Below are 13,783 nucleotides of genomic sequence, written 5' to 3' on the forward strand. Positions count from 1 at the left end.
GCAGGCGGGACAGTCGCACAGGCAGCAGTGCACGCCCAGACACTCGCAGCGGTCGCAGTGCTGGGTGACTCCCAGCAGAGGCTGAGTGGTGGTGAGCTCGCAGCCACACAGGGAGGTGCACAGCGATGACACACACATGTTACACCCGGTCATCATGGCTGCTAAACAGTCCAGTGGGTGACAGAACAGGCAGGCCAAGAGGATGGAGGCACAGGGGTCTCAGAGAAAGAAAAAGAAATGAATTAATTAATAGTGTAAACGTTAAGCCACTAAGGTTATGAGCACCATAGAGACCTCGGTGTCCTTACCACCTCCGTCTGATGGCTGCAGCTGGACGGTGCTCGTTTTGAGGCTTTGCTGGCTCCTGCTGATGGATGCGCACGACTGGCTCATTTCGTGGACGGTACACTGCCCCGTAGAAGATGGCAGCAACGCAGACAGAGGCTGTGGCTGCTCTTTCTCCACAAGCCATGGGCCAGAGATGGGCAGCACTCCATTCACTCCACCCTTTGGGTTGTTTTGCAAGTCAGCATCAACAGGGGCTTCTGCATGAGACAGACACAGCTAAAGAGAGCCAAACAGTAGGCCTAAATCTTTGCGAAAATTGCTTTGTGGAAAAACAGCCGTTAATGGAGGTGGCCTGTGCTCAAACAGAGAGGATGCACTCAACGAGATGCTTTGAAATATATTATTTCATGAAGCTAGGGACACACTAGAAGGCTTTTCCTAAGATGTTGAGTCTTTGCCTTCATGTGCATAACACTTAAGGAGTTTCCTGAGAAACTTGAGGAACTCACAAGAGAATCTGTCCTCTAGTGCAGTGATTCTCAAACATTTTTCAACGATGTACCCCTTTGGAAATATTTTTTTCAGCCAAGTACCCCCTGATCAGCCTATATGTAAATCAACACAGCGCCATCAGTGTCTGAAACAACAGCCTGATACCGATAATATTGTGCTGTCTCTGTTTTTGCTTCTTTTTCACTTCTTTCACCTTATTGTCGGCTGTATCACTGCTATGCTTCAACCACAAATCCAATTTCTTGCAATTAGGAACCAGAAACACATATCTGACACCATCAGGAAACTTAGAGTAATATAAAATATGATTTATCAAACTTACACTTACATTTTTTGTTGTACTTATTATAGCATAGGCTAAAAAAAAAATTGGGATTATGCATGACTGATGCTTTTCAAATGAACTTCTGTTTTGTTTTTTTTTTAAATCTCATATACCCCCTGCAGTGCTCCTTAATACCCTCATTTGAGAACCACTGTCCTGGTGTGACACCCTGCTGACACAGTTTAGTGTTGCTAGGACTCACAACAACTCTTAAGGGGCAGGGTGAGGACTCATACAAGAAGAAGGAGAAGCGGACAAATCTGTTGCAAGCAGAGTTGTGTAAATTTCCAATAACTGAAACCCTAATCGTCATGTGACAGCCCTCTTTAGGACAGAAACCACAGTGAGATTCTGCAACCTGCAGCTGCTGAGAGTGACACATTCTCTATGAATGCGGGAAAGCTGCCTGGTAGTGTCCATTCACAGATAAGCCATTTAAAAATAACTCACTGTCCTCTTTGGGAATCTGCTCTGATATGATGGTGATTACACTCAGATGCTGTAAAACAGTTCAAAGTGCAGCTTTCAGTTTCATCATGTTTTCTGTGAACGTACGTGCGTGATCCTCTGTGGAGCTGCTGGGTGTCATCACCGGATTCAAGCCCTCAGTGATCGAGTTTTTGAATTTTGTCCCGTCATCACTCCCACCATCATCTACACGGTTCAGCTTGACATCCATGGTGACATGCCCTGATGTATGTGGCCTGCTGGAATCTCTTTAAAAGGGGAGGAAAACCAACTAAGAATGGGAAAGAGGAAAAAAAAGGCACCTATTTGTCTTTTTCTTTGTCAAAATGGGAAAGTAGGATAGCATCACTTCTATTTGCACAAACTGTGAAATACCCCCCCCCCACCCCCTCCTTTTTCTTTAATTATAAAGCAGATGAACATGAACAAGTCACTCCCTGCTTATATATCATACTTTATAGCGGTAACCAAAGACCAAGAGTCATATCTTTAGCTGGGGTTTCTTAGCTGTCAGTGATGAGTGGACCTCTTGGAAAATGCAGAGAAGTTAATCTATTATTAATCTCCATTTTGAAACAGTGTGGATGGGAGCTGATACACAGAAATACTGACTGTATAAGCATGTGAAATATCAGGATTTTGCAATAGTACGATATAAATAGAGACCCACTCATCCTTAATAATCAGTGCCATTGGCCAACACTTTACAGAGGTGCAGCATTGATAGGATGCATGTAAAGATAAGAACAAGGAAAATGCATTTAGTCCAGGCATCCAAATCTGACGTATCAAATGTTATGTTTGGTGGTAATTATTTGGAAGTTTTACAATTACACACACAGATTCAGAAAAATGTAATCAACAGCTCTTGAGATGGTTATTTGAATGTAATACGCTCTTGTTCGATGAGGTTACTGTGATTTGCAGAGATCCAAAAGCCCTCTAACTCGACTTATTGCTCTCTATTTGTGAAGAATTTGTATAAATAAATAAATAAATAAAATAAATTGTACTTACTTTTCATGGCCCAGACTGAGGTAATCTGTGCAGCCTAATCGCACAAGCCAGACGCATTCTCCTCCATTAATATATTCTTCACTATAGCTGCCAGCTGTAACCGCATCAGCCAAGCTCTCTCTCCTTCTTTCTCTGGGTGTGTGTGTGTGTGTGTGTGTGTGTGTGTGTGTGTGTGTGTGTGTGTCAGAAAAGCCCACAGGTTACATTTAACTAGTTATGCCAAATCAATTACTGATATTCTTTGTATGCATTTTTTTTGTATGCAAGTTTTTGCAAAGAGAAGAAGCACCATTAAAAGGTTACTTGTACACATTAATACCATTGGTATCATCATCATCATCATCATCATCATCATCATCATCATTATTCATTGAGTTGGTGATGCTGTGAAAGTGGAGTACCTTAAATTTGCAAGTCTGAGGACTGTGCTGTATGAGATGCTGAGAACTGGTTTTCATCATTTCAGACCTTTACATTAGATTGCATTACATTATATTTACATTAAATTAAATTATGCCATTTAGCAGACACTTTGGTCCAAAGCGACTTACATTTTGTATTAATGGTAAGTCAAACCAACTGTACATCACTGTCCTCATCACCCAATAAGTAGTACTCACCGATGAATAAGTGGTGTGTGTGTGTGTGTGTCATCTTCATTAAGGAAGGGATTCAGTACACAGTGTCAGGTGAAGATAGAGGAGGGCGAGCATGTGATAGTGTAAGTGTTTTTGGTAGGAAGGGAGATGTTGATAATAAACCTCTATCATTTTTGCAATAGACTTTGTGAATAAATTGGGTAGAGAGGTAAAAGAGACCTAACGTGGTTGTGGGGGAGTCATCTCTCTCCCAATTTAAACAGCACTCTGAACATTATAGGCAAGCATCCAACAACGTGAGACAGTAGAGCATGTACTTGAGACAGGTGGCAGAGAGACAGGAGGTGCTAACAGGAAATTAGGATTAGTAAATATAGAGATTAAAGACATCCTACAGTGTGGGCGGGTAGGGGAAAACACACGGATGGCTGAATTTCTGAGGAGAACGGGGAGGCTACAGCGGACATATAACACCAGAAGATGGCAGTAATGTGACAATAAGGATGCCAAGAACCGGAAGAAGAAGAAGAAAAAGACGAAGAATAAGCGGAAGACGAAGAAGAAGTGAGACGACGTTGTATCAACTCAGGAACACAGATCAAGCTAACAAGATGAGAAACACACTTGGTTTATAGTCCCGCCGCTTTTGGTTATGTTTGTTTAATTCGTGTCATATTTGCAGTGCGAACACAAGGACCTTACACACACACGGATCTCACAAAATGGTAATTGCAACCACAACAACAACAACAAAAAACCCGATCATTTTCAGTGTGTCGAAGTTTGATTTGCTAAGGTAAACTATGTTAGCTAAGTTGCTCAGACCAAAGTAAGGTTAACTGGCCACGGCCGTCAGGACCAGCTCTCAGTCGGAAATGATATTTATCAAGTAATAATCGGTTTTGTTAACCCTGAATGATATAGTCTTAAATATTAAAGTCGATTTAGGAAGTTATTAGCGTTAACTGTTGGCCTTTAAAACTAACCAGCCTTGTGTTTTTGTTTGCTAACTGGTGACGTTGTTACGGCAGCTAATGCTAACTGAGTAACCAAGTAACAGAGGCTAGCCGGCTAGCTCAGCTACGTTAGGACATAACAGCTACCAATTTGAATATAAGTTATAAGTTTTATAATAAGTTTTATTACGTTGTAACGTTTAAGTTTGTAGACCAAGTACGTTAGTTGGCATAACATATAGTAGTCAGATTTTTCCCCCCTAATTGCTAACATATAAGCCTGTAATTGGACCAACTGCCAAAAAGTGAACTAGCATTAGGTCGGTACAATTCAGCGGACATTAATGAAGATAAGATAATGAAAGTGCTAGTACAAACAGAGTCAAGTGGGTGTAACAAAAAGGAGAAATGTGAATATGTGTTTTCTCACTGTCAGTGTGGTGTAGTGGGATATTATCACCAAAGTTAGTGCCATCTGTTTTCATTTTCCGAGGTGATATGCGGTGAGTTAGCATGAGGCTGAGGGCTTGTGGAAAGAAAGAGGTAGCCAGTGTACTGATTGTGTCTTATTTGGCTGGTATGGTGCTGTTTGTTTGTTTGTTTGTATTTCCAAGAGGGGAAATGGGCTATATAATGACCAGAGTACGAGCAGTGTCCACTGGATCTGTCTGCATGTTTCCTTTCTTTGTCACAATGCGACCCTGAGAGTCCCATTGTGTCTTAGCCATGATTTACAGTATTTGTACACTAATATGTTAACAACCTCAGTAGCTCAGTAGCCAGTTATGTTATAATCTTTGTATAGAGATGAGCATCTAATGCAGGGGTGTCAAACTGGTGCCATGGAGGGCCGAGAGGTTGCAGGTTTTCATTCCAACCAAAAACTCCACCAGGTGATTTCACTGATTACCTCACCTCCAAGCAGAGAGAAGGAACTAATCAGTGAGTACGTTTACATGCACACCATATTCCGGTTCGGCTCAATATTCCGGCTAAGGTAACTGCGCCGCGGCAACTGGAATATTCCGTTTACATGTTACTTGGCATGCCCCCGTGTTTCGGCGTATTCCACTCTCTGACGTCATGCGACACTCAGCCGCGGGGGGCAGCAGCACGCCTATAGGCGTCTGGTCTGCCGGAAAAACAGACGAAGAAGTCTTCTTCCTCGTCTTATTCTTCTTTTTCTTCTTCTTCTGTCGCTAGTTCTATGTTTTCTCCCATCGATATACTCCGTGATATTTAAGTCTTTCATTAGCTGAAGGTGGACTGCAGTCTCCTGGCTCTTGCTGCTGTTCGCCCTGCCGTTTTCCCCGCTTGCAGGTAACCATAGCAACGAAGACGCCACAGAAGTCCTTGTGAGTCGAGCATGCGCAGTCGTGACTGAATATTCCGGTTCGGGGAGTTTTCCGACTAAGGTGGTTACATGCCCCAATATTCCGGTTGGAACAGGAATATTCCAGGGGGCTTATTCGGAATTCTCTCCAACCGGAATATGACCTTAATCGGGTTCGGTGCGTGTTTACATGACACGTGCGCAACCGGAATATTGCGAATATTCCGGTTAATACAGGAATAAGGTCTGCATGTAAACGTGCTCAGTGAAATCACCTGGTGGAGTTTTCGGTTGGAATGAAAACCTGCAGCCTCTCGGCCCTCCATGGCACCAGTTTGACACCCCTGATCTAATGGCATACACAAAACCATATGGCTCTGTCACAACTAGGGCTGAAGGACATGGCAAAAAAAAAAAAAAAAAAAAAAAAAAATGCAGTTAATTTGACAGATACTGTATTTACATAATGATTCAAGATTTTAATGAGAGTGATCATTTTTGCATAATTTCCACTAGGGAGAGAAAACAAAATATAAAGCAATTACAGTGCTAATCATGTTATTTTGCTGAAGTATGTACCAAACACATTTTTTTTTATGTCTGGAGAATATATTTTGTTGGCCAGGGCATCTTTGTATCACCACAGTACTTGTTATTTTGTCACACATTTCACCTTCATTTAGATTTAGATTGAGATTTTTCTGTGTTGATCCCTCGATGGGGAAATTCAAAGAGACACAGCAGCAGCAGGAGCAGTAATTTAACATGAAAGACAGAAATACAATAAAAAGGTAGACACAGTAAATGAAATAGGAATAGGACACAGTAGATCCATATACATGTGCAGTGTCCGTGTGCATAATATAATATATAATGTGTACATACAAGGGTTGTGTGTATGTGCTGTATGTATAAGCCCAAGAAGCAATGACCCAGCCACAGCAGGTTATTTAACTAGTCGCTGCTCCTGGGTATTGCGCATGGCAATTTTGATAATAGTTCTGTAGATTATTATTGTGACTTGTTAAAACAAGAACCAGCAAGTCAACAACAACACAACAATAAAAGTGAATCAGTTTGTTAAGTGAGAGGTGTCTGTGCGTGTATTTTTCAGGACAGTGAGGTGTCTGACATCGACCCTGTGCCTGGGCTTGAAAACAGCAGCATGGAGGAGAACGCACCGCTGTACTGTATCTGCAGGAAACCAGACATCAACTGCTTCATGATGTGAGTTGACAACACCAGAGCTGTAGTGTGAATCAGTGAGCTCTAATGAATGCTGCGGTGCTCATACGTTTGCTTCTCTCATTGGTAGTGGCTGCGATAACTGCAATGAGTGGTTCCACGGCCACTGCATTGACGTCACCGAGAAGATGGCCAAGGCGATCCGGGAGTGGTACTGCATGAGATGCAGAAGTAATGGCGAAATTTATCAATACCTTATCAAAGTGTTTCAGGGTGGCATGCTTATCCTTGTATGAATTCACAAATCCTTTAAACAAGCCAAATAATGCACCTTAATGTTACCCTATCCCCAGGTAAAAATCCCTCACTGGAAATAAAGTATCGCTCAAAGAAAAGCCGGGACAAGGAATCTGAACCTGACAGAGCTGAAAAGCAGTACAGTGCCCCGAGCACCCCAGATTATAAGAGTGAAAGGCGGCGTGGATCAAAAGTAAGTAGCATTTCATTACATTATTTCAGTAGCATTTTTTTTTTTAATCATTATTAATAAGAGCTTATCTTTGTTGCATCTACATGATGCCTTGTGCTTGTGCCATAGTTGAATGTTTTTGTGAGAAAACATAAAATTACAAAGGTACTTTGTTCATCCTGCCATTGTATTACAGTGGGAGTGTTTTGATTTACTCTTAGTGGTAAATTTTGATTTGTTGCTGTAAAAGAGAAGCTGAAGCTTAGTGGTAATGTGTTCCTGTGCACAAAGCAGCTTTGCTATCATCGCAGCCACAGCCACATTTTATTCCTTGATGTTACTGTATGAACAGGCAGGACGTTAAAGTTTGCAGGCTCAGCAGGAAGTGACAGCTGTCAGTGTCTTGTGTGCAACTTACCTACAGGTAAAGCGCTCAGTCCGTATGTGTGGGGAGTGTGAGCCGTGCAGAAGGACTGAGGACTGCGCTCAGTGCGACTTCTGTAAGGACATGAAGAAGTTTGGGGGTCCCAACAAGATAAGACAGAAGTGCCGATTCAGGCAGTGTGAGGTTCGAGCGAGGGTGAGTCTTCCTCTGACACAATAACTATCTCCGCATTCTCCCTCTCAGATTACACCACCAAGCTCGAGATGAATACCAAAAAATCTGCCTGTTTGCAGGTCACCTTAATGTTTAAAATATAAACATTTAATTTAAGGACATAATAATCCTTTAAATACCATTAAATACACCCCAAATCTTGAAGTCAGCTTTAGAAGATTATCTAGAAATCTTATAATTGGGGAATTGCATATCAGCTTTTGGGTGCAATGTAACGTATTACATTATTATCTCAAATTTTGTCATCTGATTCTGATTGTTTAACAAAATGGTTCCCTCGCAACATCCTCTATTGTTTCTCTCCCTGTTGCTGATATTCCCCTAAAACCCAGAGGATTCTTGGTGCAGTGTTTCTTTAGTAAGAAATAAGCTCAGTTGCACTGATAAATATACAACTCTCACCTTCCTGACCATATTTAATTCTGATGGCATTAAAAAATCTAAAAAATTTGCAGACACTCTGTAATGACCCTTTGATGAAAAATGTTACTTCTGTAATAGTGAGATAAGTGTCATACAGCCTATAATATACCATTTCAGTAGCATAACTAAAGTGTTTTCAGTCAGAAGATTGTCCATCTCTCTTCAATAAATGTATTACTTGGTGATCGCTGATGTACCTGCTCAGTGTTTGAGGTTTCTTGGGAAACATCTGACCTGCTGTTTCTTGTTTTGTTCAGAAAATGCTGCGTGTGAAGGATGAGGAGTTCTCTTTGCGAGAAAGGAGGGATAATTCCTACCACCGCCGGAGATGCTACTCTGATGACTACGACAGCGAGGCTGAGCTCTACCAGCAGTACAAGGCAGCAGGATATGATGACAACATGGTAGGAGAATCATTGACATGATTTTGACTCATTTTAAGTGTGATCAAAGTCTGTCTGTCCACAGGCAGCAGTAACATTTCACAAGTACTGTATGTTGAGCAATTGTCCTTTTCTCCTATTACCCAGCCATGGCTCAGTGATGAGGATGATGAGCCGCCCTTCAGCCCTGTCATGCGCAAGAAAGCTGTGAAGGTGAAACATGTCAAGAGACGAGAGAAAAAGTTTGACAAAAAAGTAAGAAAATGTCATGTTTTTGCTTTGGATATTGTCATTTATTAAGCATGTAATACATTGAATACCAAAAATATGTACTATTTACCATGGTAACACTTGGTACACTACACTGTTTTTTTATTTCTTTTTTTTTTTTAAATCCATCCATCAGAAGGAGTCACGGCGCCACAAACAGAAGCAGAAGCACAAGGACAAAGCCAGACACAGCGAGAGGAATGATGGTCGGGATGTTGGAGGGCTGCGCCAGTGTCTGGGGCCAAGCTGTGTGGAGGCAGCAAGACCCAACTCCAAATACTGCTCTGAGGACTGTGGTATGAAGTTAGCTGCCAAGTAAGCGCTCTCACACTCTCCTCTGTATGAACATGCATTAGTTGTCAGCAAGGCTGGGCAGATACTGTGCCACTGTTGGACTTGAATTAAATATTGGATGTTGGCCAGTCGCCGTCATCGTCTTACACTGTGATGGATATGATGCAGTTTGTTTGATCACATTTTTACTGTATAATTAATAGGGCTTGACCCAACTGCCAGGTAATTCAGTTCAGATATTACACCATTATGTTGAAGACTCGATTCTGAGTGATCAATTAAGGCATTCTGTAGTCTATTTCTAAACAGAGGACTGTTGTCAAACTACGACTGATCACCGACCGTACTGCGTGTCATGAGCTCTTACTGAAGGCTAATGTTAGCAAAACCTAAATATACAGGAATAAACCTGTTCAGTAGCTGACACCTACTGTCAAAAAGAAGTTATGACTTGTTGTAAAGAGCAAAACTTCTGATGTGAAGGAAAGAATACAGCCAAGACAAAGTAAGAGTGACTGATTTATTTTATTTCGTTTTTTTTTTTTTTTTTTTTTTTACTTATTTTGTAAGGTAAAACTGTGTAATAAGCAGGATCTTCTTCTGTCAAAAAAATAATGATCTTTGCCTCCGCATCAGCCAGTATTTTTCAGTTGTCAGTTATCCCTTGCATCTTCATTTTTTTAGGTTAACATTCAAACCAAAATTTGGATTTTGCTTTCTTATCCTTAGCATTACTGTCCTGGGTTTCAGAGAATCTCAAAAAGTTAAGCCATACTCGTCAGTGGATTAGAATTCTCTCTGCATAGTGAGGGGAGGGGATTTTCTTGTCCTTTTTTTCTGGCAGCCTGCATTTTTCCCTCTTGGAGGTGAAATTAGTACTGATGCAGATTTAAAGCTTTGAGCTGTCAAGGCAACAAGACAAAGTACTCATCAGTTCTTATTGTGCTATGAAATACTTTGGTTTGGCCTAATCTTTTTTTTATATTTAATTTCATTGTCATTGTGCAGAATACAAAACCAATGAAATGCAGTTAGTGTCTAACCAGAAATGCAGATAGCTTATTTAAGTTGTTATTGCGCAATAATAGTGTGCAAAATGTTGTAGTGCAAATATGAAAACATGTGCATGTTTGTCACCAGCCGGATCTATGAGATCCTCCCGCAGCGTATCCAGCAGTGGCAGCAGAGTCCCTGCATCGCTGAGGAACACGGCAAGAAGCAGCTGGAGCGAATCCGCCGGGATCAGCAGAACGCCCGGCTGCGCCTCACCGAAATGGAGCGACGCTTCCACGAGTTGGAGGGCATCATCGCCAAGGCCAAGCAGCAGGCTGTTCAGCAGGACGAGGAGGTGAGATGGCAGCGCTGACGTGCATTCACTCACACTGCCTCCCTGTATGAAGTGCTTATCCATCATAATGCTGTGGTTCATCTCCAGACGAGGGCAAAGGTCTTGTACATGCACCAGTATACTGGCAAATTGTCCCAATGGTAATTTATATCAGTGCTTGTCAACTGGTAAGTTGTGATCCAAAAGTGGACAGTAGGTTGATTTTTGCGAGGGCCATGGGCATGTGGCTACCATTTCCCAGCACAGTCATTCATTTACACTCATTTAAAAATTGTTTACCTTTTGATGTATCAATATTGTATGAAATGGCTCTCAAAAACACACAGTGAGTGTGTTGTGTAAGTAAACTTTACACATCACACTCCAACAACAAGGAGACAGAAGACATGGCATTTTCACTCACTACTTTTTGAGGACAGTTTTTATTTCACTTTTTAGCTTTGATTCGTGACTTGCTGTAAGTGAATAAATGACCAGCATTTAATTTGGGTAAATAGGGCCAATCTGTGATGTCTTATGTAAAAGCTTGTCTCATGCAACTTTAATAAAATAACCCAGCTTACTGATCATTTCTATGAGCAGCAAGTCTACTTCTTTATCATCTTTTTATACTTTTTTTCCTTTCATCATCATCTTTGCTAAAAGTGTCTGGAGCTCCTAAACCATCAGTCCTACCAATTTACAACCAATTTATTGCAGTCTTCTTTGGCCCTGTAATGAAAGTGCGGCTGCTCAATCCCGCCCTTAAGTGAAATCACCTTGATTTCTTTTTTCCTTAAAATTAAATTGCTTTTGTCTCTGTTTGCAGGTGAATGAAGGTGACAGCGAGGACACAGACCTGCAGATTTTCTGTGTGTCTTGTAGTCATCCCATCAACCCAAAGGTGGCGCTCAGACATATGGAGCGATGCTACGCAAAGGTGACTTTTAAATTTCTGTTAACTTGTAAGGACGAACAGCATATATGCACAAATAAAAGCATATACTTACAGCATTTCTGTCCCTGATTGATAATTCTTACAAACCTCTCTGTTTTGCATCGACAGTACGAGAGTCAGACCTCTTTTGGCTCCATGTACCCGACAAGAATTGAAGGGTAAGAGAAACAAAATCAACAGTCATATTCTGTGGTTATAATATTTTCCTATGATGATTTTTAAAATTTCTTTATTTCTTTTCCAGAGCAACCAGACTGTTCTGCGATGTATACAATCCCCAGAGCAAGACTTACTGCAAAAGGCTTCAGGTTTTGTGTCCAGAACATTCCAGAGACCCAAAGGTCAGTGGAAACATGCAGGCCTGTCCATTTAATCTACAGTATGATTTCCACGATCCTCCACAAACTGTCCACTTGGTGTAAATCCTTGAAATGTGCTTACTAACAGGCTTACTAAGCATGTTGAGCGTGATGTTTGTGATGAGTGGGCCATTATTTATTTTGTGGTTTTCTCTCTCTGGCCCGGTGACTAGGTCCCAGTGGATGAGGTGTGCGGGTGTCCTCTTGTACGGAATGTGTTTGAGCTGACTGGAGAATACTGCCGGGTCTCCAAACGGAAATGCAACAAACATTACAACTGGGAGAAGCTCAGGAGAGCCGAGGTGGACCTAGAGCGAGTCAGGGTGGTAAGTCCAAACCCGAGTCTGGGGCTTTTTGGTCTTGGGATAGAATTAATGGATGTTAATCTATTTGACATTCTGTAGCATTTCAAGCAAAAGTTGTTCTTTTTAACCTTTCACATGATGATCCTGGGGACGGGCGTTGACTATCACCAGAGACACTGTGATTATGAAAAGAGACTGGCCCGCATCTTCGCCCCTAGCCAGTAGAATTGCAACCCAACAAGTTCAGACCCCTCACACTTGAATGAGGAGTTTCCAATATTTAATGTTTTGTCAAACTGTATGTTGGGTTGCAGCATTGTTTGTTGAGCTCTTTCCACTTTCTTGTTAAATCTGTTTATGCAGCTACACATAATCTTAAAAGTGTAATTGGCTGATAGTGGGTCTTATGTTGATGTGCTGCCATTTTTGTGTTCCTGTTGTAAACTGGTTCACATTGTCACTACTGTAGCCCAGACTGGATTTGTCTGACAGTCCAATGTGACATCAGAAACAATAAGTTAATTAGTTGATAAGTCAGTGGACAGAAAATTAATATCTGTAACCGATTAATCATTGCAGTAATCAATCAAGTAGAAATCCAAATATTTGTGGATCCCAGCTTCAACAAGATCACTAAGATTTGAAGACATCAAAAAGATAATTGACAGATTCATCAGCAATGAAAATGATGATTAGTTTCAGCCCTACTCCCAGCTTTGACATCATTTGGAGGGATAATGTAGTTTGGCAGCATTACAACAATGACTGGGCTGAAGGGGGCGCTGTAATTAAAGGTAAAAATTTGAACTTTGAAAGGACATGACTGCTATATCACAGTTTGATTTTGATGAGAACCGGAGGGATCGCGGTTCTTACTGTTGGCTGATGACGCGTTTGCTTATTTTGAGGTTCCTCCAGTTGGTTAATAAACTGAGCTGGCTGTCCGTGAGTGTTAACCTCCTGTGTTTTCTCACAGTGGTACAAGCTGGACGAGCTGTTCGAGCAAGAGCGTAACGTCAGGACGGCCATGACCAACAGGGCCGGGCTGCTTGCTCTCATGTTGCACCAAACTATTCAGCATGACCCCTTGACCACCGATCTCCGTAGCAACAAGGATAGATAGTCTGCATCTGTTCTGTAAAATGTTCATATTTGTAAATAAGAGAGAATACGAGATTTGAGTGGTTTAAGATTTAAGATTGTTGCCGACAGCCACCATTTTTTTCCTAACTGGATATATATTATTTTAAAAACTTTGTACCATAATGAACTGTCTGAATGGTAAATGGATATATTTTTTCTTGAGTGTGGTAGATGACTTGTTGCTGAATCAACACTGCTGTTTTTCTTATGATTGCTAAAAAATAAATTCAATATGCAAAGTTGTTATAGGTCCTTATTTCTCTCTCTCTCTCTCTCTCTCTCTCTCTCTCTCTCTCTCTCTCTCTCTCTCTCTCTCTCTCTCTCTCTCTCTCTCTCTCTCTCTCTCTCTCTCTCTCTCTCTCTCTCTCTCTCTCTCTCTCTCTCTCTCTCTCTCTCTCTCTCTCTCTCTCTCTCTGTGTGTGTGTGTGTGTGTGTGTGTGTGTGTGTGTGATGAATCTGATACACTTCTTGTTCCATCATTTTGTTGGCTGTTTAGTATGTGATCAATTACCCTGTACATTATGTGATTACTGCAGACTGACCAAATGA

General features: G+C 41.4%; 1 protein-coding gene across 1 annotated transcript; it reads left to right on the plus strand.

Moving 5' to 3' along the window:
- Positions 1–3,739: 3,739 nt before the first annotated feature.
- Positions 3,740–13,477, plus strand: cxxc1b (CXXC finger protein 1b). Its single transcript, XM_030052434.1, has 14 exons — positions 3,740–3,935; positions 6,614–6,726; positions 6,815–6,915; positions 7,038–7,174; positions 7,578–7,733; positions 8,453–8,599; positions 8,726–8,833; positions 8,985–9,163; positions 10,283–10,490; positions 11,299–11,409; positions 11,536–11,585; positions 11,672–11,768; positions 11,960–12,112; positions 13,068–13,477. The coding sequence occupies exons 1-14, from the start codon at positions 3,933–3,935 to the stop codon at positions 13,212–13,214; spliced, it is 1,710 nt and encodes a 569-aa protein (XP_029908294.1). The 5' UTR covers positions 3,740–3,932; the 3' UTR covers positions 13,215–13,477.
- Positions 13,478–13,783: the final 306 nt, after the last annotated feature.

The sequence above is a fragment of the Myripristis murdjan genome, chromosome 5 (assembly GCF_902150065.1).
Source record: "Myripristis murdjan chromosome 5, fMyrMur1.1, whole genome shotgun sequence".
NCBI classification, from domain to species: domain Eukaryota; kingdom Metazoa; phylum Chordata; class Actinopteri; order Holocentriformes; family Holocentridae; genus Myripristis; species Myripristis murdjan.

Coding starts and splice junctions, on each gene's coding strand:
- cxxc1b (XM_030052434.1), top strand. Junction 7,734..8,452: donor AGTGTGAGGTTCGAGCGAGG/GTGAGTCTTCCT, acceptor TGTTTTGTTCAG/AAAATGCTGCGTGTGAAGGA. Junction 11,586..11,671: donor TACCCGACAAGAATTGAAGG/GTAAGAGAAACA, acceptor TTTCTTTTCCAG/AGCAACCAGACTGTTCTGCG.